We start from the raw sequence: 27,250 nt of genomic DNA, 5'->3' as shown, positions 1-27,250 counted from the left end.
GACCGAGGCTCCGCCCACTACTCCGGGCTCCGCCCACTACTCCGGGCCCCGCCCACGGCGGGCGGCCGTTGCTGTGGGCGGGGCCCGGCGCTGCCCCTCAGGCTCGTCACCATGGGCAGCAAGATGGCGGCGGCCACCAGGGCGGTGCAGGTAAGGGCGGCCCCGGAACGGCGGCGTGTGAGACAGCCGGAGCCCTGGCTCGGTTCAGCGGGGCTCGCTTCTCCTGCTGCCGCCGCCGAGCAGCAGGTCTGAGGTGGCTCCGGCTTGAGGACATGTCGCCGGGGCGGGCGGTGTCCTTGGGGAGAGCCGTGCAGTGGCGCGCACACGGTGTCGCAGGTGCTGTGACAGCAAAGGGTGCGGAGCTGGCTGGCAGATCCTTCCTAAAATGGCCCTCTCCACGGTGAAAGTGCTTTGTGCGGGCAGAGTACAGGTCGCGATTCCGTGTGTTAAAACGCTGTGGAACCACGGCATGGTTTGGGTTGGAAGAGACCTTAAAGGTCACCTAGTTACAGCACCCCCGCCGTGGGCAGGGACACCTTCATTAGACCGGGTTGCTAAAAGCCCCCTCCAAACCTGGCCTTGGGCACTTCCAGGGATGGGACAGCCACAGATGCTCTGGGCAACTCGTGCCAGTGCTTCACCACCTTCAAAATAAGGAATTTCTTCTTAATCTTTCTGATCCAAACCTGCCCTGTTTGGGTTGTTCTTCAGGCTGAACAGCCCCAGCTCTCCCAGCCTGTCCTCACAGGAGAGGTGCTCCAGCCCTCTGGTCACTGTAATGGCCCTGCTCTGCCCTCGCTCCAGCACGTCCATATTTTGGGTTTTTTTTTTGCTTTGGGGACCCCCAGAGCTGGACACAGCACTGTGAGTGGATTCTCACCAGAGCAAATTGCATTGCGATTGTATCCATGCAATGGCAGTGGCTGTTTCTGCACACACACACTGATGAGAATAGGAAAGCAAAGCCTGTACTTGCTCTGGACATCAGGGTGCAGGACTACTTTTTAAAATAAAATTCTTCTTGCGGTAAACTGATATCTTCAAGTAGTAGTAAGTGTATCAGAGTAGTTGTGAAGAGAGCAGCTGTTGAGAGCGGTTGTTTGATACATGTACATTTCATTTAATTACTCATAGTGAACTGTGTCTGTTTCTCTGCCTACCTGGTCTCCTTCTAGGTAGTCAAGCCACATACTCCGTTAATAAAGTTCCCAGACAGAAAAAGTGGTCCTAGACCTAAAAGTAAGTATTTTAGGTATGGATACAGCTTGCACCACATTTCTTTACTTGTACTGTTTTATTCAAGAACTCAGTTTAACGCTTTCAGCTATACAGCTGAACTGAGTTGGAGTGGGGTTTTTGAAACAGGCTTGATTTGGTTTGAAGGCAACTCTTGAACTTTCTTCACAACTTCTTTTCTTTACAATTGTGTGTAGACACATAATGCATGCACATCTTTATTTTTTTCTCAAGAAAGATTCACAAAGATTTCTAGTGTCTGTTTTATGCTTTATATAAAGTCGTGTTTTCCCAAGTACTAATATTTACTGAAATGACTGTGCCCAAGTCAGTTCGAAGCAGCTTTAGTTATTCAGTGATATTTACATAAATGATATTGCTTTTTCCTCTTTTTTTCTTAGCTGAAGTTGTGATGTATTTTCTGCTCTATTTTCAAAACAGGATTATAGCTGGGAGATCCAGCCCTCTGTACAATTTAAGAAGTATTTTCTTGTGTTACTAATTAATGCTGACGGGAAAAGAAACATTTCATTGCAATCTTTGATATTAACTTTTATACCTATGTTGATATTTATCGTATTCCAAATACTATTATATTTAAACCACATATTTATATTAGCAATATGTTGGTTTAGAAATCCTTTTGGGTCAAAAAGCATCTGAAAGAAAAGTAGGAGTTGTCTTTAAAAGCTATGTTATGTTATTCTCACTTCTTTTGAAATTATACTGTGCCTAGTTATTTGCCACAGCATCATCAAGCCCACAGTTTAGCTTTTAGTTTTACATTTGAAACTCCACAGTGCATATAAATGCCTCTTCTGACTTACTAGAAGAGGAACTATTTTTCTCTCAGGAACTATTTTCTACAATAACTTTTTGTCAAAATTCTGTACATTTTGCACAGTTCAGCCAAATGCACCACCTGTCATGCTAGTGAACTATTTTCTCAAAAGCTTGAAAATGTGTTTCTGACCTCTTGTTTATCTCTGTGTCAGAAGATTCTTGTATCTGTATCTTTTATTTACCTTCATCAGGATCTGCCATCTTGTTAGTAAACTGCAACCTACTTTGTCTTGCTTCAATGCTGTAGCAAAAACTGCATTTAATTGTCCCAGATTGCTGCTCCTGCATAGCTAAATGGCTCCTCAGAGCAGCTCCTCAGGCTGGATGTGAAAGGCCAGCCAGATTCTAGTGGGCCTATTACTACTGCAACATTGTGGTCTCAAGCAGGGAAAGGAGAGATGTAATAGAGAGACTGTAATAGAACTAAAGCAGCAGCAGTAAAATTTCTGATTACTGCACTTCTGATGTTTTTAATTGGCTAATGAATCAATGAATCTACTTCAGCTACACTGAAACATGCAGTAGAGGAAAATCCTTGACAGATCTCCAGACTTTTTTTGTGGTAGATGAAACAAACTTGGAGAAGCTGCTTTTTTTTTTTTTTTTTTTTTTTTTTTTTTTTTTTTTGTATGTAAGGTGTATTATTTCTTGAAACAAAAATACTTTGCCCCCTGTTCACAATATGCTGCTTCTCATGGACTCGCTTCCATCTTGCTCTATTGGGGATCTTCCATTATTTCTGAACCACCTTGGGACTTTCAGACCCAGACTTATGACTGACAGCTTCTGAATATGCCTCTCAATGGTGTTTTGGTCACAGTGCTGCAGGTGTTTGATTGTTTGTCCAAATCCTGCAACTGCATCAGACTCATTAAGGCTAAAACTGCCTCCCTCTCCTTTGTGGTCATTGGTCTTGCTGGAGCCAGGAAGGACAAAGGCAGGCAAAACTGTGGTGTTGTAGCTGCTCACATGCTTCAGTTCACGCAGTTTTCATGCTGCTTATTTTATAGTTACATAGAGCCTCTGTCCAGCTGTTAGATGTTGCACTTGTCTTGCTCATTTTTCTGGAGCACTGGGAGGGACTTCTGTGGAAGCATTCTGCTTTGTCAGGTGGTTTACCCTTATATATCACAGAATGACAGAATCACCAGGTTGGAAGAGACCTTCAAGACTGTCGAGTCCAACCCAGCCCTAACACTTCAACTAAACCATGGCACTGAGTGCCACATTCAGTCTTTCTTTAAACACATCCAGGGATAGTGACACCTTGGCCAGACAATTCCAGTACTTTTATCAGTCTTCCGGTAAAAAACTTTTTCCTGATATCCAACCTATATTTCCCTTGGCACAGCTTGAGACTATGTCCTCTCATTCTGTCAGTTACTGCCTGGAGAAAGAGACCAACCCCTATCTGACTACAACCACCCTTCAGGAAGTTGTAGAGACTGATAAGGTCACCCAAGAGTCTCCTTTTCTCCAGGCGAAACAGCCCCAGCTCCCTCAATCACTCTTCACAGGGTTTGTGTTCCAAGCCCCTCTGGACAAACTCAAGTGTCTCAATGTCCTTCCTAAACTGAGGGGCCAGAACTGGACACAGCACTCAAGGTGTGGCCTCACCAGTGCCCAGTACAGGGGAAGAATGAGCTCCCTGCTCCTGCTGGCCACACTATTCCTGATCCAGGCCAGGAGCCCTTGGCCTTCTTGGCCACCTGGGCACACCCTGGCTCATGTCCAGCTGCTGTCACCAGCACCCCCAGGTCTGTTTCTGCCTGGGCACTGTCCAGCCACACTGGCCCCAGCCTAGAGCACTGCAGGTTTTTGTGGCCAAAATGCAGGGCTCGGCACTTGAACTTATTGAACGTCATCTTATTGGATTCTGCCCATCCATCCAGCTGTTCCAAGTCTCTCTGCAGAGCCCTCCTACCTTCCAACAAATTGACACATGCTCCCAGCTCAGTGTCACCTGCAAATTTACCAATTAACAACTCAATACCTTCATCCATGTAATCAGTAAAGACACTAAACAGGACTGGCCCCAGCACTGACCCCCGAGGGTCACCAGCTGGAGGCAGCACCATTCCCCACCACTCTCTGGGCCTGGCCATGCAGCCAGTTCCTAACCCAGCAAAGAGTGCTCCTGTCCCAGCCCCAGGCTGCCAGATTTTCCATGAGTGTGCTGTGGGAGACAGTGTCAAAGGCCTTGCTGAAGTCCAAATAGACAACATCCACAGCCTTTCCCTCATCCACCAGGTGGGTCACCTGGTCATAAAAGGAGACCAGGTTGATCATACACAACCTACCCCTCCTAAACCTGTGCTGGCTGGGTCTGATACCCTGGCCATCCTGTCAGTGCTGTGTGATGACACTCAGTATAACTGTTCCATCACCTTACTGGGTACTGAGGTCAGGCTGACTGTCCAGGATCCTCCTTCACACCCTTTTTGTGGATGGGTGTCACATTGGGCAGCTTCCAGTCATCTGGAACCTTGCCAGTGAGCCAGGACTGTTGGTAAATGATGGACAGCAGCTTCACAAGCTCATCTGCCAGCTCCCTCATCACCCTGGGATGGATCCCATCCCATATGGGACTGAGTGCTGAAATGAACATATTGCTATGATCTCTGTCCTGGCTGGAGGGGAAATTGCATATTTCCCTTGTAAAATCAGCCATGGTGGGACAGACCTAAGGAATGCTGACTGTGACAACTCTGCACTTTTGTCATCTCTGCTATCTATCTGCACAATCAAGGCACCTTCTCTAATGTGAATTCCTGAAGCTTAGCTCCTGATCCTCACCTGAGAAGAACTTCATGCACTCCTTGTTCTTTGCTTTTCATTAACATTGATTGCTGATGCCTGATACTTGGTGGTCATTCTGCGCATCATTAACAAAATGTGATAGGATGCCATTTTATTAAAAATAGTATTGCATTGCTTGTTGTGGTAGTGAGCTTTATCTTTCTCTAAGCCTCTAGATCTTTTTCACTTGTCTTTTCAGTTGCAGTAAATGAAAAGCATCATCTCAGTTATCTCTCTACATAATTGCCCACACGCAAGTATTTACATAACCTTAGGCTTTTTCTCCAAGTAAAGCTTCCCATTGAAAAAGCCACTGTTAGGGTACATGCTGATACATCTTCTGTTTCCACATCAGCAGTTCTGCCATTCAAACTACTGCCAGAATTTTTAGATTCTGCATTTGATACATATAACAGCAATAAAAGCAGGTTGTGAGAAGTACAGTGACTTCATTCTTTTAGGTATTTGTTATAACGAATAAGACCTTCAAGCAATGGTAGATTTTATTGTCTGCTTATTAATTTTGCAATCTAATAATATTTCTGTAAATGGTTTTGAAATCTGGTTTCAGTACAGGACTCTCTACAAGCAAGTATGCCATCTCTCCTTGCTTCAAAAGCACAGGAATCTGTAGGAGGCAAATCATCAGCCTTTCAAAGTATTTCACCTGCTAGTAGAGTACAAGGTACACCAGACACTTCTGAATTAACAAGAACCTTACCTCAGAAATACAGAAGGAAACAAATGTCAGATGAAGAGATTGAATATATTCAAGTAAGTTTTTTCCTTTAGCTTATTTCTACATCTTCCGGTGTGGTATTACTGTAGTAGTTATTTGTAAGAACGTGCCCTGGGCTTTTGTAGTTTTCATATGCAATACCCAATGTACCAATTCTTACAGAATTATACATTTAAATACAATTCTTACCAATTCTTAATACAGAAGGTACCCAACTCTCACTGTACAGTAGCTTGTGGTACCACTGAGTAGAGGCAATTGGACTTAGGACAGATATGCAGTAAGCTGGTGATAGTCACACCCTGCATTAATTGCCACCAGTGCCTGTTTTATAACAGCTGTTTAATGTGTAATTTGACTGTGCTGGGCAGGAGCACAGAAGTCTCTTCTTAGACCAGGAAAAGCTGTTACCAGGTGGTCAAAGTCCAAAATATTTCTCAAACCAGTTTTAAAAGTTATTTATTAGTAAATTAACTCTTGTATTTCTAGTAGTAGAAACATTTTATTAAACCTGATATAAATATTTTCTGCAATTCTTGTATATATGCCATTGTACATGAAAGGCAACAAAAACCTGCTTCTGTTCTGTAACAATTCTCAGTTGTAAAAATGGATGATTCAATGCAAGAATGCACAAAACACAAGGAATTTGTGCTTGTAAGTTTGAAATGAAAAGATGCTTGCAAAGCTTTGGTAAATGGTAAGGACATGTAATAGCATTAACCATGTTAGTAGAGGAAATGTTTTCCTTCATGTATGCAAGTAGGCTGCATCTATATAGTAGAAATCAATAATAATACACTTCTTGACTTTTTGCAGAAGTTTGTTTAATAGTGAGGTAAGTTGTAAAGTGATTTTATTGGGAAAATAATGAACTGAATAGCTTTATGATTTCTCATTAAGATTGTAATGATTCCGCTTGGCTTTTTTTTTACTTTGGACTTTGGAATGTAGGCAGTGAGTTATTTTAAAACTTGTGTCTGTTAGCATTGTGTTTGTTGGACATTTTTAAGCTTAAGAGTCAGGTATCTTCAGAGAAAGAGATGTGGAATCATCTGTAACTGTAGGTAGCATGTGTTGATTTTTTTGTATTTTCCCTTGAAAAAAAATGTAGCCATGACTGGTAGATGCTGATATTTGACACTCTATGCCTGTTTTTAAATAGGTATAAAAGTCAATGTTAAAATCAGAAATTAAAATTAGAACTATGTCTCTTAGTCTGTAACAGTGCAAAAGAGAATTTCATTTATGTTTTGTGTTCTATTAGTGAAATATATTTAACTGTATGCTTTTCTTTTACAGCGTGGAGGTCCAGAATAAATGTAGAAGATAGTTTTTTGGCCACTGTAGAAGAATGAGGTATTATATTCACAATAAAGGTGTTTCCTTAATATTAAAAAATATTGCACACTAATAGCTTTTATAAAATCCTATATGATGGGGGATAAAATGGACACAACACACAAGATACTGATTTGTGACCGAGAAGGATTTCATGTTAATGGCTAATAGCAATTGAATATATATGATGTCTGCACCATTAAAGTATTTTTCTAATTAGCCATTTGAAAAATGAACAATCTAACAGAGTCATTTTATTTTTCCACTGGTCGAGATCACAAAATCACAGAATGGGTCAAGTTGGAAAGTACCACAATGGGTCACCTTTTCTGACCTTCCTGCTCAAGTAGGGTCATCCCAGACCACACAGCACAGGATTGTGTCCAGATGGTGCTTGAATATTTCCAGTGAGAGAGACTCCACACCCTCAATGGTCAGTTTGTTCCAGTGTGTGGCCACCTGCACAGTTAAGCTCTTCCTCATGTCCAGGTGGAACTTCCTGTGCATCAATATCTTCCCATTGCCTCTTTTCTATTGCTCAGCACCACCTAGAAGAGCCTAGTCCATCTTCTTGGCAATTTTCCTTCAAGTACTGATAGATGTTGAAGAGGTCCCCTCTCAGTTCTATCTCCTCAAGCTGAACAGCCCCAGCTCCCCCTGTCTTTCCTCCTGTGAGACATGCTCCAGACCCCTCATCCTTTTTGTAGCCTCTGCTGGATCCACTCCAGGAGCTCCATGTCTCTATTGTCCTGAGGAGCCCAGACCTGGACACAGCACTCCAGGGGAGGCCTCACCAGGGCTGAGTACAGGGACAGGATCACCTTCCATGACCTGCTGGCAATGCTCTTCCCAATGTCCCCAGGATCCCATTGGCCTTCTTGGCCACAGGACACGCTGCTGGCTCATGGACAGCTTGTTGTCCACCAGGACCCCCAGGTCCTTCTCCTCAGAGCTGCTCCCCCAGCAGGGCAGCCCAAGGCTGTGCTGGTGCCTGGGGCTGTTCTTCCCCAGGAGCAGGACCCTGACTTGCCTTTGCTGAAGTTCAGATGGTTCTCCTCTGCCTGTCTTTCCATCCTGTTGAGGTACTTCTGAAGGGCTGCACAGCACTCAGGGGTATCAACCTCTGCTCCCAGCTCTGTGTCCTCTGAATTTGCTGAGCAGGATCTGCCCCTTCATCCAAGCCATGGCTGAATAAGTTAAACACTACAGCATTGAACCTTTGGGGACACCACTAGGGACAGGCCTCCTGACCCTGTGCCACTGATTTTGACCCTCTGGGATCTGTTGTTCAGCCAGTTCTTGATCCACCTCACTGTCCACTCATCCAGCCCACATCCCTGAGTTTGTGAGGGTGTTGTGAGAGACAGTGTTGAAATGCCTACTAACATCAAGTAGACAATATCCACTGCTGTCCCCTTACCCATCCAGGTAGTTGTTTCCTTGTAGGAGGCAATCAGGTTGGTCGAGTAAGACTTACCTTCAGTGAAACCATGCTATTGTTTTTGATCAGTCACATACAGATGGCCTCCAGTATGAGGCATGCCACTTTTGCAGGGATCGAGCTAAGATTGACTCACCTGGGCATCTCACTGGGAATGATTTTACAGGCAGGAAAGAGACACTGAACTGCTCTCAAGAGATGATGGCTGTTCTTCACAATTACACAGCTTCATTGATCTTATAGATCAATTTATTAAATAACAGCAAAGCTTGGGCATGTATGGAAATTAATTTTCAAGTGAGAATTTCTCCAGTATTTACCTCTGATAGCTATGGAACGGTAGCTTTAAGTACTTAAAGTTTTATTGTAAGTAATTCTTCATAACGAAGAAATTATAGAAGTATAATTAAATATTTTCAGTAGAACCTAATGAAGCACCTGAGAGCATCCCTTTCCTAGAGAATAATATTAAAAAAAAAAAAAAAAAAGAAAAAAAAAAAAGAAACAAAGCCCTCTCTACGCAGAGAGCATACAGAAATTTGCCCGAACATTAGACGCGATACCAGTGTCACAACATCCGCAGTTTGCAGTTTGTGGGATAACCTGTAAAGGGTCACACCGGACACACCGCAGGGAACACCCCGGCACTAGGGGCTGGTCCATGCGGGAGCCGCGCATGCGCCCCGCGGGGCTGGCTGCGCGCGCAGGGCCGGGCCGGGCCGGGCCGGAAGCGGCGGGGCCGGGGGTTAAAGCGCCGAGCGAGAGGCGCCGCCGCCGCTCCGGGCAGCGCATCCCCGCCCCGCTCACTCACCGCCCGCCCCGCTCACCGCCCGCCGGCTATGGACGCGCGGGCCCGCGCCAAGCGCTACGAGAAGCTCGATTTCCTCGGGGAGGGGCAGGTGAGGCAGCGCGGCGGGGCCGCCCCGGGGCTGCAGGCGCCCGGCGGGGCCCGGGCCGTGTCGCCGCCCGTGGGGGAGCGGGGCGCGGGGGGCCGGGCTGGGCTCGCCCTGGGGCTGAGGGGGGCTCGGCCGCCTCTCCCCTGCGGTCTGTCGGGCCCTGCTCACGGCAGCATCTCTCTCTTGTCCTAGTTCGCCACCGTCTATAAAGCCAGGGACAAAACGAACAACCGGATCGTGGCTATTAAGAAGGTAAGTGTCAGAATGTCTCCTCATTATGAGAAGCGTGTCACCAAGTGTCTGGTTGGTCTTGACCTACCTACGACTTTTTTTTTTTTTTTTTTTTTTTTTTTTTTTTTTTTTTAACCGACTTGATGAAAAACGGTATAATAGGCATTTTTTGTTTCTAGAGCAGTTTGTTTAAATGATCTGGTTAAGCTGTCTGTAATGCCCAGCCCACCTCAAAGAGGGAGTGGCTTTGCTGTGTTTCTGAAGGGTTGTATGGTCTGTGACTTGAATTTCTGGTTATTTGTTAGGTTTATTCAACAAACAAACACACATTTCCTAACTGCAGGCTTTACTGTAACTTGATAGTGGCTTTTTTTTCTTTTTTTTTTAAATCTTTCCTGCTGCTGCGCCCAATTTCCTTCAGTCCAGAATGTTATCCTTTATTAAATCCCTTAAAATTTATAGAATCATAGAATATGCTGAGCTGTAAGGGACCAATCAATACTATCAAGTCCAGCTCTCATCCCTGTGCAGGACAATGCAAGACTCACACCACGTGTCCAAGATAATTGTCCAAGCACCTCCTGGTGTCTCATGACTGGGTGCCATGGCCACTTCCCTGGGAAGCCTGTTCCAGTGCCCAGCCCCTCTGGATGAAGGATCTTTTCTTAATAACCAGCCTAAGCCTCTCCTGAATCAGCCTCATGCTGTTACCTCAAGCCCTGTCATTCTTGGACAAATTGTTTCCTGAATAATTTAATTAGCAAAGCCTTGTTTCCTGCAGCTTTGTCCATTGAGGTTGGCATCTCACGTTGGTTCCCTTTCTAATAAATGCTGAAGTGGCAAGCAGCATCTCTGTATTCTTCCCATGTCACCTAATCCCTCTTCCATTGGGCACACATCTTCCTTTTTTACTTTATATTCAAGAGGACATCTCTGTTCAGCCAAGTTGGCCTTCTGCCTCATCTGCTTGACTTGTGCCATTTGGGAAATGCCTGCTCTTGTGCCTTTAAGAGGTGATGCTTAAAAAGGGGCCAGCACTGATGGACCCAGCACCTGCAAAAATGTTTTCCCAAGGGACTTTACCTACTAATTCCATGAGCAGCCCGAAGTCTGCTTTCTTAATGTCCAGGGTTGAGGTTTTGCTGGCACTTTCCTACTGTCGACAGAGATTTTAAACTCGATGGCTTTGTAATTGCTGTAGCCAAGATGGCCCCAGTTTCCACTTTGCTCATGAGATTCTCTCTGTTGACAAGCAGCAGATCAAAGAAAGCATCTTTTTGAGTTGGCTCCCTTAGGACCTTTTCCACAAAGTTGTCCAGTTTTTTAGGAATCTTCTGGCCCAGGCTGTACCTGTTGTGTGATGCTTCCAGCTGATTTCTGGCAAGTTGAAGTCCCCCACAGAAACAAGGGCAGTTGATTTAGAGGCATCCCTTAGTTCCTCAAAGAACAATTCTTGGTGTCACTGTCCTGGCTGGGCTGTCTGTAGCAGACTCCCACAATGACATCCACATTATTTGTCCCTTATTTCTATCCAGAGGCTCTCACTGCACCACTGCCAGCTGTAGTTCTGTACATTCCAGCCCTTCCCTCACACCTGATGTCACCACCTGCCCCTTTTGTCCTGTGCACGTCTCCTGAAGAGCTGGAGCTGCCCAGCAGGGCACTGCAGTCACCAGGTTTCATTTAAGTCAGTGATATCAAACCTCTGGGGCTGAGTCAAAGCTTTGAGCTGCTCTTGTTTGTTCCTCATGCAGTGTCCTGGTAGAGAATCATTTCAGGTGTTGTTCTTTGAGCCAACACCTCATGAAGCACATTGAGGTGACCCTTAGTGTTCATTTCGTCAGGTTTTGACACACCATCCCACTGATCAGCACTGCTAAGTTGGGTATTTTCCTTTGCTCCCTTCCAAGCCAGTTCAAAGCCCTGTCAATGAGCCCTGCCAGCTCCTGTGCCAGAGCTCTTTTTCCACTCTGAGAAAGGTGGAACCCAGCAGGTGTCAGTAGAACAGGTGCTGAATAGACAATCCCAAAGTTTTTCTGGTGACACCAACCTCAGAGCCACGTGTCAATCTGATGGATCTGCCCATTCCTATCAGTATTATTTCTTGATACCAGAAGGACTGAGGAAATCACTATCTGTAAGGAAATCACTATCCTTCTATCAATTATCCTGGGGCCCTGAAGTCACTTTTGAGTGCCCTCAGTTTTTAATTGTTATGGTGTTGCTGCCAGCTTGAACAACCAATAGTGAATAGTCATCAGAGGGCCTTACTAGACTGGGGAGTTTTCCAGTAATGTCCCTTAATCCAGTATGATAGTTTCTTGATAAAATATGACAAAAGTGATATTGAATCTCCACTGTGATTGTTTGCATACAAATGATGAAAATGTTTATGTTGTCATAAAGTGTTTCACTTGTTAGTATCTGAAGGGGTTGCAGGAAGTTTCTGTATTAAAAATGAGTCCTCAGCCATTCTTTGTAAGGGATGAAAAATGCATGTTACAGTGTTTTTTTTAGTTAAAGACTCAACAAGCTGAATTGTGTCAATAGTAAGTAATTTTGCTTAATGCATAATCCCTTTTAGCATTGCAATACTTCCCTTATATGGTTGCTACTGGTAGAGGCTGTGGTGAGGACCCTTCTTCATTGCATCAGAATATTTTCTTTTATCATCTGGAAATATCAATGGTAGGATTCTGAACTTGAAATTTCAGGGCATTAGATGATTGAGACAAAAGGATGTGGAGTCAGCCCAAGTTTACAGCCTATGCTAATTTTCCCGGAATCATTGTAAGATAATTGTCAATTACTTAGCTCTCATTTCTCCCTGAGGAGAAGCTCATTAGTGATATAATAAAGCTTTGTGGCTACAAAGCAGTTTATGCTGTCACTTTGCAGTATGTCTGGTTTTACTGCCATCGTGGCTATTATTTGTAAAAACTAATGCTGTAGAGACAGTTATTTTTTTTAAGGGGGAAATAAACCCCAATTAAAACCAACCCATTTGATAAAGTGCTTCATTATTCTAAAACTCATTGTCTTAGAGGAGAAATACTAAAAAATGTATTCCCCACCCGCTTAATCTTACTTAACATGAAATATTTATTTTCAGATTAAACTGGGGCATAGATCAGAAGCTAAAGATGGTGAGTTTTAAAACAAATTCATGCTGTAGAAGCTGTGCTTTGTTTGTTTTGCTTTTGTGAATTGATAGCTTAATTTTCCCATACGACTGGCTGAGACAATTGAGCTCTGTGACTGCAGTAAGGCTTAGTAGAGGTTTGCTTCACAAATTGCAGGGACAGCCAAAAACAGCATAGATACCTGCATGCATGGCATATGTCTAAATATGAGTATGTAACTTCTCAGTTTTAATGGAATTCAAACATGAATATAGCATAGAATAATAGTAGTAATAACAAGAGCACTGAGTTTAGAATACCTTCTTATATCAATACATCCCTATGCCTTAAATATTTAAGATGAATGAGAGTATTTGTGTCTGTTTTCAGATGTTTTGTTTGTTCTATTTTTGTGATGTGTGCAGAGGCAAAAGGGGATAAAAACAAGATCAAAACTCCTATCTCAGTGTCCTTTTTTTTTTTATATTCAGCACTGTAGAGCATGTGCACTGACCAAGTAATCTTGGCCTTCTCTTGCTGCCTGTGTGGTGCAGCAAAATTTTGTGTGCAGGCTGCTGTCCTCCAAGACTCCTTCATCAGGTTACTAGTGAAGAGTCTTTGCTGTCAACTCTCCAGTTCCTTTCTTTTGAAGGGAAACTGATCACTCATCCCAGAGTCCCACAGCTGAGCCAGCTGCCTGAGAGTCATGATCCACCTGGCCTTCAGTGGCCCCCTGGCCCTTATGGACAGTCATTACTTTTGGCAGCCACAGTGTCTAGTTGTAGATGAAAGATGTTATTAAAAATAATATCTGCTTTCCCTGTGTTATCTGATAACATGGCATCATGCTTTTTGTTTTTGTCTAAGACTGTGCCCACCCAAAAGCAACTTTTGTTAATTTGAGTCCAAAACAGGTAATTAAAACAGGCAAAGCAAGAATGTAAAGTAATCCATGTACCTTAGCCCAAAACACTGTTAGTCTTAGCATTGACTTGTATCCCAGGTTTTAGGAGAACACTGTTTTTCAGCTCATGTGCAGCTGCAGGTTCCTGCATGAAATAGCAAAGGAGCATTTGCTTGCCATTTCTCATACAAGCCACACATACTACCATTTTTGAAGGAGGAATTGGGACTCTGCAGGAATCATGGTTTGGTACAGTCCCATTAGTGGCACTGTACAGTGCTGAAGGGCACCATTTGCTCCCTGTTGGCCCCTGCTTTTTCCTCTATAAGCAAGAGTAAGCAGGTGTTGGTCACTCTCTTTTATGCCTCATATATGTTACAGCATGAATGCAGAAAAGCATGTGCCTTGCATTATTTAATAATGCAAAGTCAAAAAGAAAAGAGATTTATTCATGAGGTTTGAATGCCTCCCTCTGGAAGTGAGACATGTTGAGCGACTGATGTTTGCAAGATGAAACTTTTCTTTAAAATTAAAGTAAGCCTTCCAATACCTTGAAAAAGGTGGGGGGTTTTGGGTTTTTTTTGCTAGAACTTTCCCTTTTTGCTAAAACGTAGATGTGTTGCTTCATAATCTAAACCAGATTACTGTGATGTGAAATGGACTTGCTCTGGGAGAAAGCTTATGCCCACTTTTATTTTGCAGCAATTTACTTGGTTATGGTAGTGTCCTTGTTATTTAGCAAATTGTCGAGTGTTAAGAATGTAATTTGTCATAGTAAGTAGTCTGTGAGTAGCAGAATGACAGGTTTATTAGAAGCTTATCCAAAATCTAAAGGTTTTGTTTTGTTCTTTCATCTTCTTTTCCTCTTTCCATCAATGTAGGAATCAACAGGACGGCCCTCAGGGAGATAAAGCTGTTACAGGAACTAAGCCATCCAAATATTATTGGTGTAAGTAAAATAAATGCTAGTTCTAGAATCAGTCTTCAAATACTTCCAGTAGTTCAACAATTATTATGGCAATGTCCCTATTTCAATATTAATGGCAAAATATTTAAAATCCTTTTAGTTTTTAGCTTGGGCCTACACAGGTACTAATAGTGGAAGAATTGTGAAAATGCAGATCACTTGATTTTGCATCTCTGATAGAATTGGTAATGAACACAGTGCTGAATTTAGCTGATTGCTTGCTTCATATGGAACTGGTGACAAAAAGCAGGCAATGCAATGGTAAAGGGAAAGTCATGTGGCTTATTTGTCATGTGGTTATTTTTGCACAGAGATGTGATGTTTAAAATGTCTTTTGGAAGGAATAAAATGGGTATCTTTTTAGTTGCATTTTGATAGACTTATACCTACAGATACCCAGCTGGAGCTAAAGGTGTTTTAAAGTTAGCTCATAGAGATAATCAGAAAGTGTCAGATTTGATTAAGTACATGAAATATGAATTTTCCATTTACCTTTCGAAGTGGAAATATGGTTTTCTTCCAGATTTTGAACCTACTTTCAAAATCGAGGTTAGAGAATATGCAGAAGATGACAGCTAAAATTACAAAGGGATGGAGAATATTCATCACTTGGGAGAGAGAAAGGCTGGCAATGGAGAAGTCTGCAAAACCAAGATGATAGTTGGTGTCCATACAGAACTGATATCTACAAACCCCATTGTCCTAGAAATTAGAGATGTATTTAAAACCTTTTGGCAGCAGGAGTGGAAACTGTACTGCTTCATTCAGTGTGTAATGAATTTATAGAATGTGTTGCCATGGGCCATGTAGGAGCAAATTGCATCAACAGTTCAAAAAAGAGAGACAAATTTATGATCAGGAGTTCCACAAGCAGGGTCCAAAAACAAGAGGCAGTGTTGTGCTCCTCTTAGTAGTCCTTAAAATTTTTTGTGGGGTTTGGGAGTCACTGTTATGAACTATTCAAACAAATATCTTGCAATTTGCCAATTAATGTGATTGTCACACTGAGATTAAAGGATAAGCTGCACCAGGGAGAATATACCTTCCTCATCTTGAAGGAAGAACACCAGGCTACATAATCTCTTGTTTTTACTCAACTTCATGTTTGTGTTATCTCAAATTAGGAATTGATTGTGTCATTACACAGCTTTATCCTAAGAAAGGGCTGTTTGGATGTTCTCCAAAGAGTTTTGTTTATCTTGGAAATCTAGCTACAAAAATGAATACGCATCTAAAAATATCTGAAGCTAATAAATCTAACACTTAAAATTTCTAAATAGTGCACACTTACAGCAAGCAGATACATAGAGCTGAATCCATGGGCAAACAGTCTTATCTCAATAAAGGGTAGGAGTTTTGTAGAACAGCAAAGTTTTGAAGACAAGGTGTTCATTACATTATCTGTTGTAGTTAACATGACCAAGTTAATTATTTCTCTTTTTTTGCTATGTCTAGGAAGGAAAGGCACCCATGTAAAGTGTTATTTCCATGCTTAATGGTGTTTTTTTTTCTGTTTTGGAAACTGAGTTAAGAACTTAAACTGAGTAAGAATTTTTGTTTTACAAGTCAAAAAACTTAAACCAGTTCTCAATAAGCTGAAAATCCACATGCAGACTACAATGATGTTGAATTTCAGAAAACTGGAAGAATCAGACTGTGCTTAATCATAATGTATTTTGTTTTGCAGCTTATTGACGCATTTGGACACAAGTCAAATATTAGTTTGGTGTTTGATTTTATGGAAACAGACCTAGAGGTAAGATTTTTAAAGACTTCTTTTTTTTCTATATTTTAAGATGGTTTATGAAAGTGCTGCTTTAACAGGCTTATATTTGCCCATATTAGAAAGGTGACTTTTATTATATCAGTTGATGAAGATCATGTCTTAAAAGTAGCTTGAGTAATTTCAATTTTTATGAGTTCGAATTTAATTGATTCCTTTACTTTTAAATACTTGTCACCATGATCTTAAAGAAGCAAATTGTGTTTACTGTGTTAGTTTTCTGGAACTCCAGTCAGAGTGTAGAACCTCTGGCTCAGACCATTGCTTCTGGAGTGCAATTGATAAGCATAATATCAAACATGTTCATGTAAGTGACACTAAAATATAGTAAGAGACAAGCTGGTAGTAAAATCAGGTGCACTTAAAACACATTTTCAAATGTAGCAATACTAGGTAATTGCAAATCAGTACCTTACAGAAACAGGCTTGCTGATATTTAGATGAATGCACAACTTGAAAAGGTTAGGTGAGATTTTTGCTATTGAAAGTTAGTAATGAGTAGACTTTTAGAGGATTCATTCTGTTTACATCTTAGCTACACAAAGTTTAGAGATGAAGAAAATTGGTGTATAAAGAAAAATGAAATACTCTAATACTGCATGATGCTGTGGTGTGCAGTCTTTAAACTGTATTGTGGTATCACTCAGGCTGCCACTGAGGCTGCTGCCTGTTGTGATTAAACATATCCTGCATACATGAAATTTGTGCAGTCTTGGCTCTTTTGTAACTCAACTTACAGAAGGCTATTACTGAACAGGACAGTACAGCTTGTACTAACAAACAAGCTTTGGGTTGTTTGCATAGAATTCTGATGTTAAAAGTCAAAGAATGTAGAAAACTTAAGTAGATTTTTTTTTTAGATACAGTAAAGCGGCCATACCCTCTGGTCTTTTTGGAAATAGGAGAGGAAGCCATTGTATTTACAAAGATTAGTTGGCTTAGGGTGCAAAGAGAAAGGAGTAAGTGGAAACAGAATTTCAAGTTTACTGACACATTTATCACTTGGATGTGTACATCTTTGTCCTGGAAGTTTGGGTATCAACATGAAACTGAGATTAAATACCAAACTTCTTTTTCCCAGACATTTTTTCATTGTTGGATTATGCAGAGTTCACATCAGCTGTCTGGACTCCCCATTTAAATTTCTGACCTCCAGAATTGACCTATTTTTCTTGAAAAAGAGTGAAGTAGTAGAGAACATTTGAACATGACTGCCAATTTGAAGCCTCTCTTAAAGGCTGAAATAACTTTTGAGCTGAAAGAATGGAAATAAGTTTGTCTTGTGTGCTGAGCTTTACCATGACTTTAACACTTTGCAGGTTATTATAAAGGACACGAGTATTGTGTTGACACAGTCTCACATCAAGGCATATATGCTGATGACGCTTCAAGGATTAGAATATTTACATCAGCATTGGATTCTACATAGGGTAAGCATATACTAAATTGACAGCCTACATCCTGCAGCAAAAATCACATTGGGTGGATTTAGAGTCTAAATCCTAATGAAGGTAGTTTTGGAATTCAGACATTCTCATTCCGTAAGAATTCATATCTGCTGTTTTGGAGAGATAATAGCAGTACCAGAAATGTTGAGATTTCCTAATGTGGTTATGACTTCGATACTTATAGAAAAGGTTTTCCAGTTAGAGGTGGCTTTAATTGTCACTGTGAACTGGGTCTGCCTGGGATGGATTGAACTTTTTTCACAGCAGCTGAACTCTTGAGGTTTTCTGCTTTTTATCAAGCAGTGTCAAGGCTTTCTTTTTTTCCCCGCTCTGTCCTTGCCCTGATAAATAGGCTTGGGGCACGATGTAAGGAGGGAACACAGCTGGGGTAGAGGAAAAAAGGGGAATTTTGGTTTCCAAGCTGGCCATTGTTGGGAGACTGTGTATTCACTCTCCTTTTGGGCCATTTCTGTGGCCTTGCTTGTTTGCTTGGATTTTCAGTTCTTTCCTTCATCTGTTAAACTGCCTTTAAACTGCTCCTAGAGTTTTCTTGCTTTTGATCTTCTCTTCTCTGTACTGCTGAAGGTTGTGGGTGGGATGAGAATAGAAGGAGCAAATGGTTGTGTGGATACTTTTTGTTGGCCAGAGGTCAGCCCACAATACACTGCTACTGTACTGAGCTATGTGACTTCCATGATTTCTGACATTATTTGAAGAATTGGCCAGGTCTTTATATTACTTAATTGGCAGCTGTGCTGATAACATACCTGCCGTATCTGCAGAAAAGGTAAAAAGTATCAAGAGGCTTTTTTAAACTCTGCAACTTGTATGTGTTAATATTCAAATGGGTCTGACTCACTGTGATGTTCTTATATGATGAAATACTTATTTCCTGGGAATTTTAATTTTTTTTGCTCACAATGTAGGTTTTAGGATAAAATCAAATCTTACATTTTACAATATGATACTTTCATTTTACAGTGACATGTCTGCCAGAAAATTCATTAGAGACCTGTTTTTATCAAGACTGACAAATCTCATTGTTTGTTTTCTATACTGACAGGATCTTAAACCAAATAACTTGCTGCTAGATGAAAATGGAGTTTTAAAACTGGCTGACTTTGGCTTGGCAAAATCTTTTGGAAGCCCAAACAGAGTTTATACACATCAGGTAGTAACAAGGTAAGACACTATTTTGTTTCTTACACAGAGATTGTTATAGGTGTTTCTTGAAATATGTCATGTCAAATCAACATATTCAGAGTGGGATCTGCTCATGTGATGTTGCAAGAGCCACATTAAAAAACCCACAAGGAATCATAGTTTAACAGAGTCTCCATAAGAACTTCTAGTGTATGTATCTACAGGGGTGGTTCTTGTACCTGTCAAAATAATACTCCTTGGAAATGTGTGGAAATAGTATGCATCTACTTGTAAGCCTGGATTTTGGAGCAAGACAGCTGCTACTTTCTGCTAATCACAAGACTTAGAACCATTTTTGGAGCTAGTCACGTTACTTTTTTTGAGGCAAAAACGTGAACCAATTAAAATAGGCATGCTGTAAAAAGTGGGGCTGCAAAATATGCAATGTGTTGTTTTCTGACTGCTGTGATGCTAAAACTATTTGGGCAAAGCTGGTTTAACACCTTTATTCAAAAGAGATTCTGCAGTGTCATTTAATTAAACTTGATTGTTCTTAGGCAGTGTGAATAGTTGTTTCAAAACAAAAAGGCTCATTTTGCATAAAAGTGGTCTCTATGCTTAGGTCTGTTGATACGGAGATTCTTGGAGGATGGGAGAAATTCTGTCTTGCTGTGATTCATTCAACATAAAATTTTAAGAAAATTTCAGTTTACCTGTATGTTAAGAACTTTCTTCATTGCAGGTCTGCAGTTCAGTACTTGTAATCAGGTTAGTTGAAACTGCAGTTAATCTGTGGTTGTACATGAGCCAGTGGTGAGGTGTGCACAGACTTGTTCATTCTTTCTTAAACAAAACATTTTGCAGAATACAGCTCTTCAATGTCTGAAAATTATATAGGCAGAAGTAATATCCTTTTTTTAGCTTTTGCATTGCTACAATAATGTAGCATTTGATATGAGCAAAGCCAGGTAATTCTTCCAAAATGTGTTTTCTTTTCAGGTGGTACCGAGCCCCAGAGCTATTGTTTGGGGCTAGAATGTATGGTGTTGGTGTTGATATGTGGGCTGTTGGTTGTATTTTAGCCGAATTGCTTCTCAGAGTAAGTACTGAAATATAAATAAACATTATGTATTTGCCCTTCTATTCACTATGGCTTTTTACAGGTTTCTTCTTTCTGCTAAAAGCAGAAGATGAGCACAGGCTAGAAGAAACTTAACAAAAGCTTGTTAACTGTATTGAAAGTGCTTTTTTGGAATAATACACTGAGACTTCTTAAACATTACAAACATTGCAAGTCTTTAAAAACGGGTGGGTAAAAAAGTTGCAACGAACTGTCAGAGTCTTACCTTGGGAGAGATCAAGTAGTGGACTCTTGCAGACACCTATTTTAGTTCACTACACTTCCAGAAATGTAACATCACAGACACATGCATGGGCTGTCCCTTTTACACTGTTCCTCAATTATAATCACCAGTACCTTAATTGTGGGTTTATTAGAAATGAGTGGAAGACCAATTTAGTTTTTCTAAACTGCAGTTGGTTGACAATACTGAAATGAAGCTGAAGGTTAACATTGGGATAATTCTATGGCACTTCTCAATGTGGTACACAGATGTAATGGTCCTCGAGTATTTTCCACTGAAGTAGAAGGTTTATTATACAGCTCTTTTGAGAAGACATTAAACTGTGAGGGCAGCAGTGGAGGGCTGGGTACAGACACGGCTGAAGGCATGAAGTAACCAGCCTGCAGTCTAATTTATCTTCCATGACTAAGTGGCTGCTGATTGGTTTCTGCACTTTTGAATGCTTTTGTGGCCATATCAAAACCAGACTGGAGAACCTTCTTTGTGAAAATACCTTGAAAGAAACCTTTTTGCCTTGATTAGTCACACCAAATAGGTGTGCTGGTTCAGTTTGGTTGAGATACGGAACTGTACAGTGGCTCTTTAAGCAGCACTGGTGATGAGTACATAAATGTGCATTAGACCTGCTGAAGTTGAATTTAAGCAAAGTTAGTAAGCCAATAATTCTTGAATTCAGTTGATTCTTTGGTTTGTCACAGAACAGAAAGTGTATTATGAATCAGTTTTTGTCACTGTAATATTTTGAAATGTATGCGTCCTTTTTCAGGACAGCACAACTTTTGGGAGCTTTTTATGAAAGCAGTTTCTATTCAAGGGGCTTTCATGATGCCACAATTTAGTATGCTGTCTACAAGGGTATCCATTATGGTCTTTCTGTACTAATTAATTAAACACTGCCTCTAATTCTTCAAAAATTTGCTCTGGTCACCAAGTTTTTTTTTACTTGCATTGTGTGCCTGATATGCAAACTAGAAGTTGGACTGGGCAGATATGGCCTTTTCAGTCTTCTGCTTTGTTTAAATGACATGTGACACTGATGAGACAGTTTTCTATCCTAGTGGGTCTCTACTCTCCCTCATGCTTTCATTTTGTAAGGCTAACTTGTGTAATCCAATTGTAATTAATTTTAAATTAATTACAATTCATTTTAAATATAAATAAAAGCTAACTGCAGAGAACAGGTGGTGAAAAGATCGCCATGACCAACTGACTTTAGGCTGACGACTGAGATATAAAATATTTTTTGTGTTCAGTAAATTTTACATTAATGTGGCTGTGCTGTAATCTTATTTTTAAGCTGTCTGCTGTCAAGTCAATGATACCAAGCCTGGGTTCAGACAGCCTTCAGAATCCATTTGAGCATAACTAGAATGCCTCAAATATCCAGTGTACATCTTTGTGGGAAGATGGTATACAGAGTTCTGATTTTGCCTTGCAATTATGAGGTATCACTCAAAGCTTCTTTCTAAAATTGAAATTCAGAAGTTAATTCAATCAAATGCCATGTCCTTCTTCCAGGTTCCTTTTTTGCCTGGAGACTCTGATCTTGATCAGCTGACGAGGATATTTGAAACACTGGGCACTCCAACAGAAGAACAGTGGCCTGTGAGTCTTTTTATTCAACATTGGTACTTGTTAGTCTCTTTTTTAGCTCTTGAAATTAAATAGTGATACCAGAATACTTGAGTAGATTTTTCAGAAGGAAGTTGCTTCATCTCCTGAAGCAGCTGAGATTTGTTCTTTCTCTTGCCAAACCTCTGGTCAACAGCAACAGTATAAACACTTCTTGACTCCTTTTCTGTGTGCACAGTTTCCCCATGGCTGTTGGTGTGAGATTATTGCTGCTGCTTAATGTTTTTAGAGATGCTTGGTTTAATTAGCATGCTTTAATCTGGAAGGCTTTAATCACTTTTGGAAGTAGGAATCATTTGTTGGCCTTGGTAAATTATAGTTTGGGAGTAGTAAGAAACACAGACCAATAGCTTTAGGGATAATTTGCCTCAACAATGATCCTGAAACAAATACAAATTAGTAGTATAATTTTCTCTGAGATGACAGCAAATTAAGTAACACCAGGCCAAAGTTACTGTCAGGTCACACAATGACCTGTCTAACCATGGTCATTAAACAGTGACAGGAAGTGGGACATAATGTCTGAGGAGTAACTTGTACCAGCTGCCAGGCACAGGGAGGCCTGAATTCCCTCATCAGGGAATGCTATGGTATGTGATCATGGAATGGAGGTGCACCAAATGGAGAACTGCCATGTGAGGCACTGCAACCCCCCCCACAATTCTGATATTTCTCCAGAATTATAAATGGAATGCATGCAGGTTTTTCAAATTACATTTCTGCTTCCTTTGGAGAAGATCTAAGATACAAGTGGGGAAAAGAGAATAGGAGATTGGAAATGGATTTGGGAGTGCGTCATCTTTGTGTTGGCCAAACATGTACATTTTAATAACTGAAACCTTTACTATCAAGCTGATTGAACACATTTTTGACTTTGTATTAATATTTAATTTTACTTGGATGAATTTGAAGTGTGACAACTAAGGCTTTAAATACTTAAAACACTACAAAAGCATTATGTTTGTGTAGTTGTCAATTACAATTGTCTGTGTAATTTTTAGGCTAGAATGTGAACACAATGGGATTGATTTCATACCTGGAGGACACAAAAAGTAACTTTTTGTTTAACTGCTCGGTGCATATTTTCCTTCCCTACTCCCATTACTCATATAAAGTTTCAATTGTGCATTTAAAATCAAAATGCACATGATGTTCAGCTAATTTCTATTAATGCAGAGAAAGTGAAGACCGATTCTTTTGTAAATAGTTTCCCTCTTACCATGTCAGATCACTAAAGGAAGTTTTATTTCTTTTGTCTGACCCAGTTTAAAATTCTTTCGTACTTCCTTTAGCAGTTTTCCTTTTGGACTGGTCACAACTAAAGCAAGGGAAGGACAGATCATTTGGAAGGTTGTTTCACACTATAACAGTTATTTTAAAAAAGCTTTTATGACCTACTATTCCTACATTTATTTTATTTCAGTGACCAAGTATTAGCAATGTGTTTTGAAAGATGAGTTTCTTCTGGTGAAAGAGCTTTCTGTGAAAAGGTGAACATTTTGTAGGGATAAAACTTACATTCCATTTTTGGTCTTTGTAGGGGATGACAAGTCTTCCAGATTATGTCACATTTAAGCCTTTCCCTGGAATGCCACTTCAACATATCTTCAGTGCAGCTGGTGATGATCTGCTCAGTCTTCTTCAAGGCTTGTTCACGTTTAATCCTTGCACTAGAGTAACAGCAACTCAGGTATAGTACACTTGGGTTATGTTCATTAAACTACTGTTAATACCATTTATATATGTTTTGAAGCCAGTAAACCAGGTTTGAAATGAAACATCACAATAATTACTAGAAGCACAATCCCAATGTTTTATAATAGAGAGAGAACTTTGAAAGGCATGTGAGTGGCATCCCCATTTTGGGTAGAGTCAAGATAGACAACTAAAATGTGTATGAGCCATGACCTTCCAACAGTCATATTTGACACGTTAAATTCAGTCACCTAAAACTTGAAGCTTGAAGGCTAAATCTTAACGTATCTTATCTTTTTCCCTGGGTTGAAAAGGTTTTTCTCCTTACTTCATCTAATCTCTTCTTCAATGTCTTTTAAACTTTTATGGTTCTTTTCAAACACAAAATTCTGTGATTATGGTGATGAAACCATCTTTCTTATCTAATTATCCTTTTCCATGATACTTCTAATCTCCCTACTCCCAGATGGGGGGAAATGAAGGACTTCAAAGAAAAATCTTGCAAAATGTTCTAGTTCTCAATACTGATTTCTGTGATGAGGAAGGTACACCAGCTGGCAGTTAGAAATCTGTATTCCTCTCACTTTACACTGATACGGGAACGTGCAAGAAACAGCCCCGTAGGGCCAGGACTCCCTCATTGCTGGTTGGATCTGAATCCAGGAGATTAGTGCACGTGTTCTGTATCTTTTTACTAGAAGACTTTTTCAGAGCACATTCAGGCTGTTTTGGCCACCATCTTCAAGAACATTCAGCATAAGTTTCCAGATAATTAGTTCTCCTATGCTTGAGACATTTCTCTGGTAGTTCATATGAGTGAAGTCATTTTTTAGGTCATATTTGTAAGATAGTGACTTGAATATATATTATTTTTCCAGTCAAAACTTTTTTATTGACAATGCCACAGTTTAAGACAGGAAACAACTTGTGCTTACTGTATTGATTTGATTTATAGCTGACATTGAATATCATGTAACTGGCATGAGTAATGATTACTTTTTGTTCACCACACTTCATGGTTCCTAAGTTTTAAAGTAAGGTATATAATTCCACTACATTAAACCAGTCTTGCTGACTAGGGTTCATCTTCTGCTCTGAGTGATGCCTTTCTCACAGTTTACAGGGTAGAAATAGCACAGTTAAAGAAATATGGGGGAAAGCCCTTCTTAAAAGCTAACAAAACAGCTGGTGTCCAGATCTTGAATCTGATCAAGATTTCAAAAATATTCCTTTAATTTTTCTTTATTCCTGCTTTCTTTTTTATTCTCATCTCATCTGATCTGTCTATTCAGAATGTAAATTCTTCAGAGCTAGAAGCCACTTACATAAGACTTCTTACAAAATAATCTGGTTTTGTCATGATGTCTGAGCACAAGTTTAAACTAGGAGTATACAATTATCCATTGCTTTACGGATCCATGTGGGGTAGATGGCAATTGCAAACACAATCTTTATTTGCCCCACGGCCACCATGTAGTACAAAAGTGTTCAAGTAGTTTTTAAATCCCAATTGAAAGTGCTTGGTTTCACTATAATCTCTTTATAAATGGCACTTCATACTAATTACTTGTTTCTTTTTCTTGGATTATCATTAAGGCATTGAAACAGAAGTACTTCAGTAACCGACCAGCACCCACGCCAGGAAATCAGCTGCCAAGACCCAACTGTCCTGCAGAAGCTGCAAAGGAGCAACAAAATGCACTTTTAAATTTAAAAAGGAAAAGAACAGAAGGAATAGATCAAGGTAATTTCTTAATATGTCACCAGTTTTAAATAGGAGCTACGTGCCCAGAGAGAATGGGATGCTTCCAGTGTTTTTAGAAAAATAAATCTCTAAATGAACTAATTCCCTGGGCACTGGCTGAAGCCCTTTAATATATGGTTTGGGGTCAGAATGAGTGCTCACTGATGGGTATACTCTTCAAAAATAATTGGCACTAGGAGCTCACTGTTGGGATAAAGGTTCATGCCATCACTGTGCTGCTTTTCCACAAGAACAAACCCCTGTAGCCTATGGGGTGTGTTCACAAACTTGAACACTTCTTAGAAAACAGCCTCTATTCTCAAGGGAAACCTACCACTAGAGGGATGACTGGCGGTGAAAGTATTAAGCATCCATGCTTTGTATGTGCTGCTACCACTTGTTTCTGATCAATGGAGATACTGATTCTGTGATGACATAATTGCCCATGTCCTCTGTCCCTTAACCAAATGCAGCACTGCTTCCCCAGAGCACCTATTTCTGCTCCTATTAATATGCATTCCTGCAGAGCTGTAGCTACACAAAACAGGGATTATAAAGGATGGTGCACTGAAGTTTTTCCTATGTTAATTCAGCATAAGGAATCTAATATCAAAACTATTGGTTTGGAAATAAACCAAAAGTATTGTGTTCATATTAAAGATTAAGAATTTGTCCTGGATTTGACAGCACATAAGAAAAATCCTTAAGAGTGTATGTTTGATGGGACAGGTTTAAGCCTTAGAACAGTCTTGCTTTTCTTAGGTTTCAAAGTAGAATTAGTGGTTAGGTTTTCATATCAACAGTTGACTGGTTAGGTTTTTATATGAACAAAGAGAAATATTTACGTGTATCTTAAATGCAATTAAAACTTAATTACAGAATTTGTGACTTTTGGAATATACACACTGATTCAGTGAACTTTGATTCTAGCACTCTGACATAGATTTGTTAGAAAATGTCATCATGTATGGCCACTGTTAGACAGAATTTAGCAGTTAAGAGTAGATGTATCTTGAGAATGATATCAAAATTGAGGAGGGGACTGGACTTCTATACTTTGCTAACAATGTGATTTACACTTTTCAGGATTACCAAAAAAACTGGTTTTTTGATTGCCATGGATGATGAAGGAAAATGAGTGAAAATGCCCTGAACCCCAGCCATTGGAAAAGCTGTAATAGTCATTGGATGGTTATTTTCTAATATTTTTATGTGTAAGATAGGAATTTACTATTTCCTTATTGACACAAGTTTCATTTACACTGCTTTTTGCAATAAAAATGTTCTTGAGCAAAAAAGATGGCTATATCTGGCTTGTTGTCTTGTCCTTTGAGTTGTGCTCTGAGACAGTAACTGTCAAATCTGTTTGCAGGCTACAGGTGTACAGAGACTAATTTTGCAGAATCTCTGTGCTGAATCACATGCAGCTTAGATGAACATATGACTGTCTTCCAGACCTTCAATAAAAATGTATCCCTGTAAGGAAAGGGTAGAATTTTTTTGTTCCAGTTAGTAGGCTCAAGTATTAACAAACAACTTTACATATGCACTCTCAGCAGTTATGCATTAAGACTTCTCCAAAGAAACACCCACTGCCTTGAAAACAATATGAAGTGCAGATTAAATGTGAATTATTTGGAAGGGGGGGTTTTCCCTATTCCAGTCTTGCAGGAGAAGTTACCTGAGAACATGGAAATACTGTTTCCTTGAAAGCCTTGAAGATTGCAGTGAGAGAGGAAGATCCAGCTGGGGAAACTATCCTATCCTGTCAGCCTAGGTCTGTAGAACAATCCATAGTGCAGACACTGGACTCAGCTTTGCCTGAATTCCAGCATGGAGAGGCAGCAGAGTTTCTGCTGGGTAACCAAACTTCTGCAGTGGAGAGAACCAAGCTTACATATGCTGCTGCTGCATCTTAACTG

At 40.4% G+C, this 27,250-nt stretch overlaps 1 protein-coding gene across 2 annotated transcripts; it reads left to right on the top strand.

Moving 5' to 3' along the window:
• The first annotated feature begins 47 nt into the window (after positions 1 to 47).
• On the top strand, positions 48 to 26,545 carry CDK7 (cyclin dependent kinase 7). 2 transcript variants are annotated; one of them, XM_083882836.1, is made up of 14 exons: positions 48 to 150; positions 1,176 to 1,239; positions 5,450 to 5,652; positions 9,488 to 9,547; positions 12,639 to 12,672; positions 14,434 to 14,501; positions 16,207 to 16,275; positions 17,622 to 17,732; positions 18,814 to 18,932; positions 19,893 to 19,992; positions 21,776 to 21,862; positions 23,430 to 23,579; positions 25,181 to 25,328; positions 26,415 to 26,545. In XM_083882836.1, the coding sequence occupies exons 1-14, from the start codon at positions 112 to 114 to the stop codon at positions 26,438 to 26,440; spliced, it is 1,278 nt and encodes a 425-aa protein (XP_083738962.1). In that variant the 5' UTR covers positions 48 to 111; the 3' UTR covers positions 26,441 to 26,545. The 2 variants fall into 2 exon arrangements, with proteins under 2 accessions (XP_083738962.1, XP_083738961.1); XM_083882835.1 differs by lacking the exons at positions 48 to 150; positions 1,176 to 1,239; positions 5,450 to 5,652 and adding an exon at positions 9,168 to 9,298.
• The last annotated feature ends 705 nt before the right edge of the window (positions 26,546 to 27,250 follow it).

Source organism: Zosterops lateralis (genome assembly GCF_965231275.1).
Source record: "Zosterops lateralis genome assembly, chromosome: Z".
Lineage (NCBI taxonomy): Eukaryota > Metazoa > Chordata > Aves > Passeriformes > Zosteropidae > Zosterops > Zosterops lateralis.
This window is presented reverse-complemented; position numbering and strand designations above follow the sequence as displayed.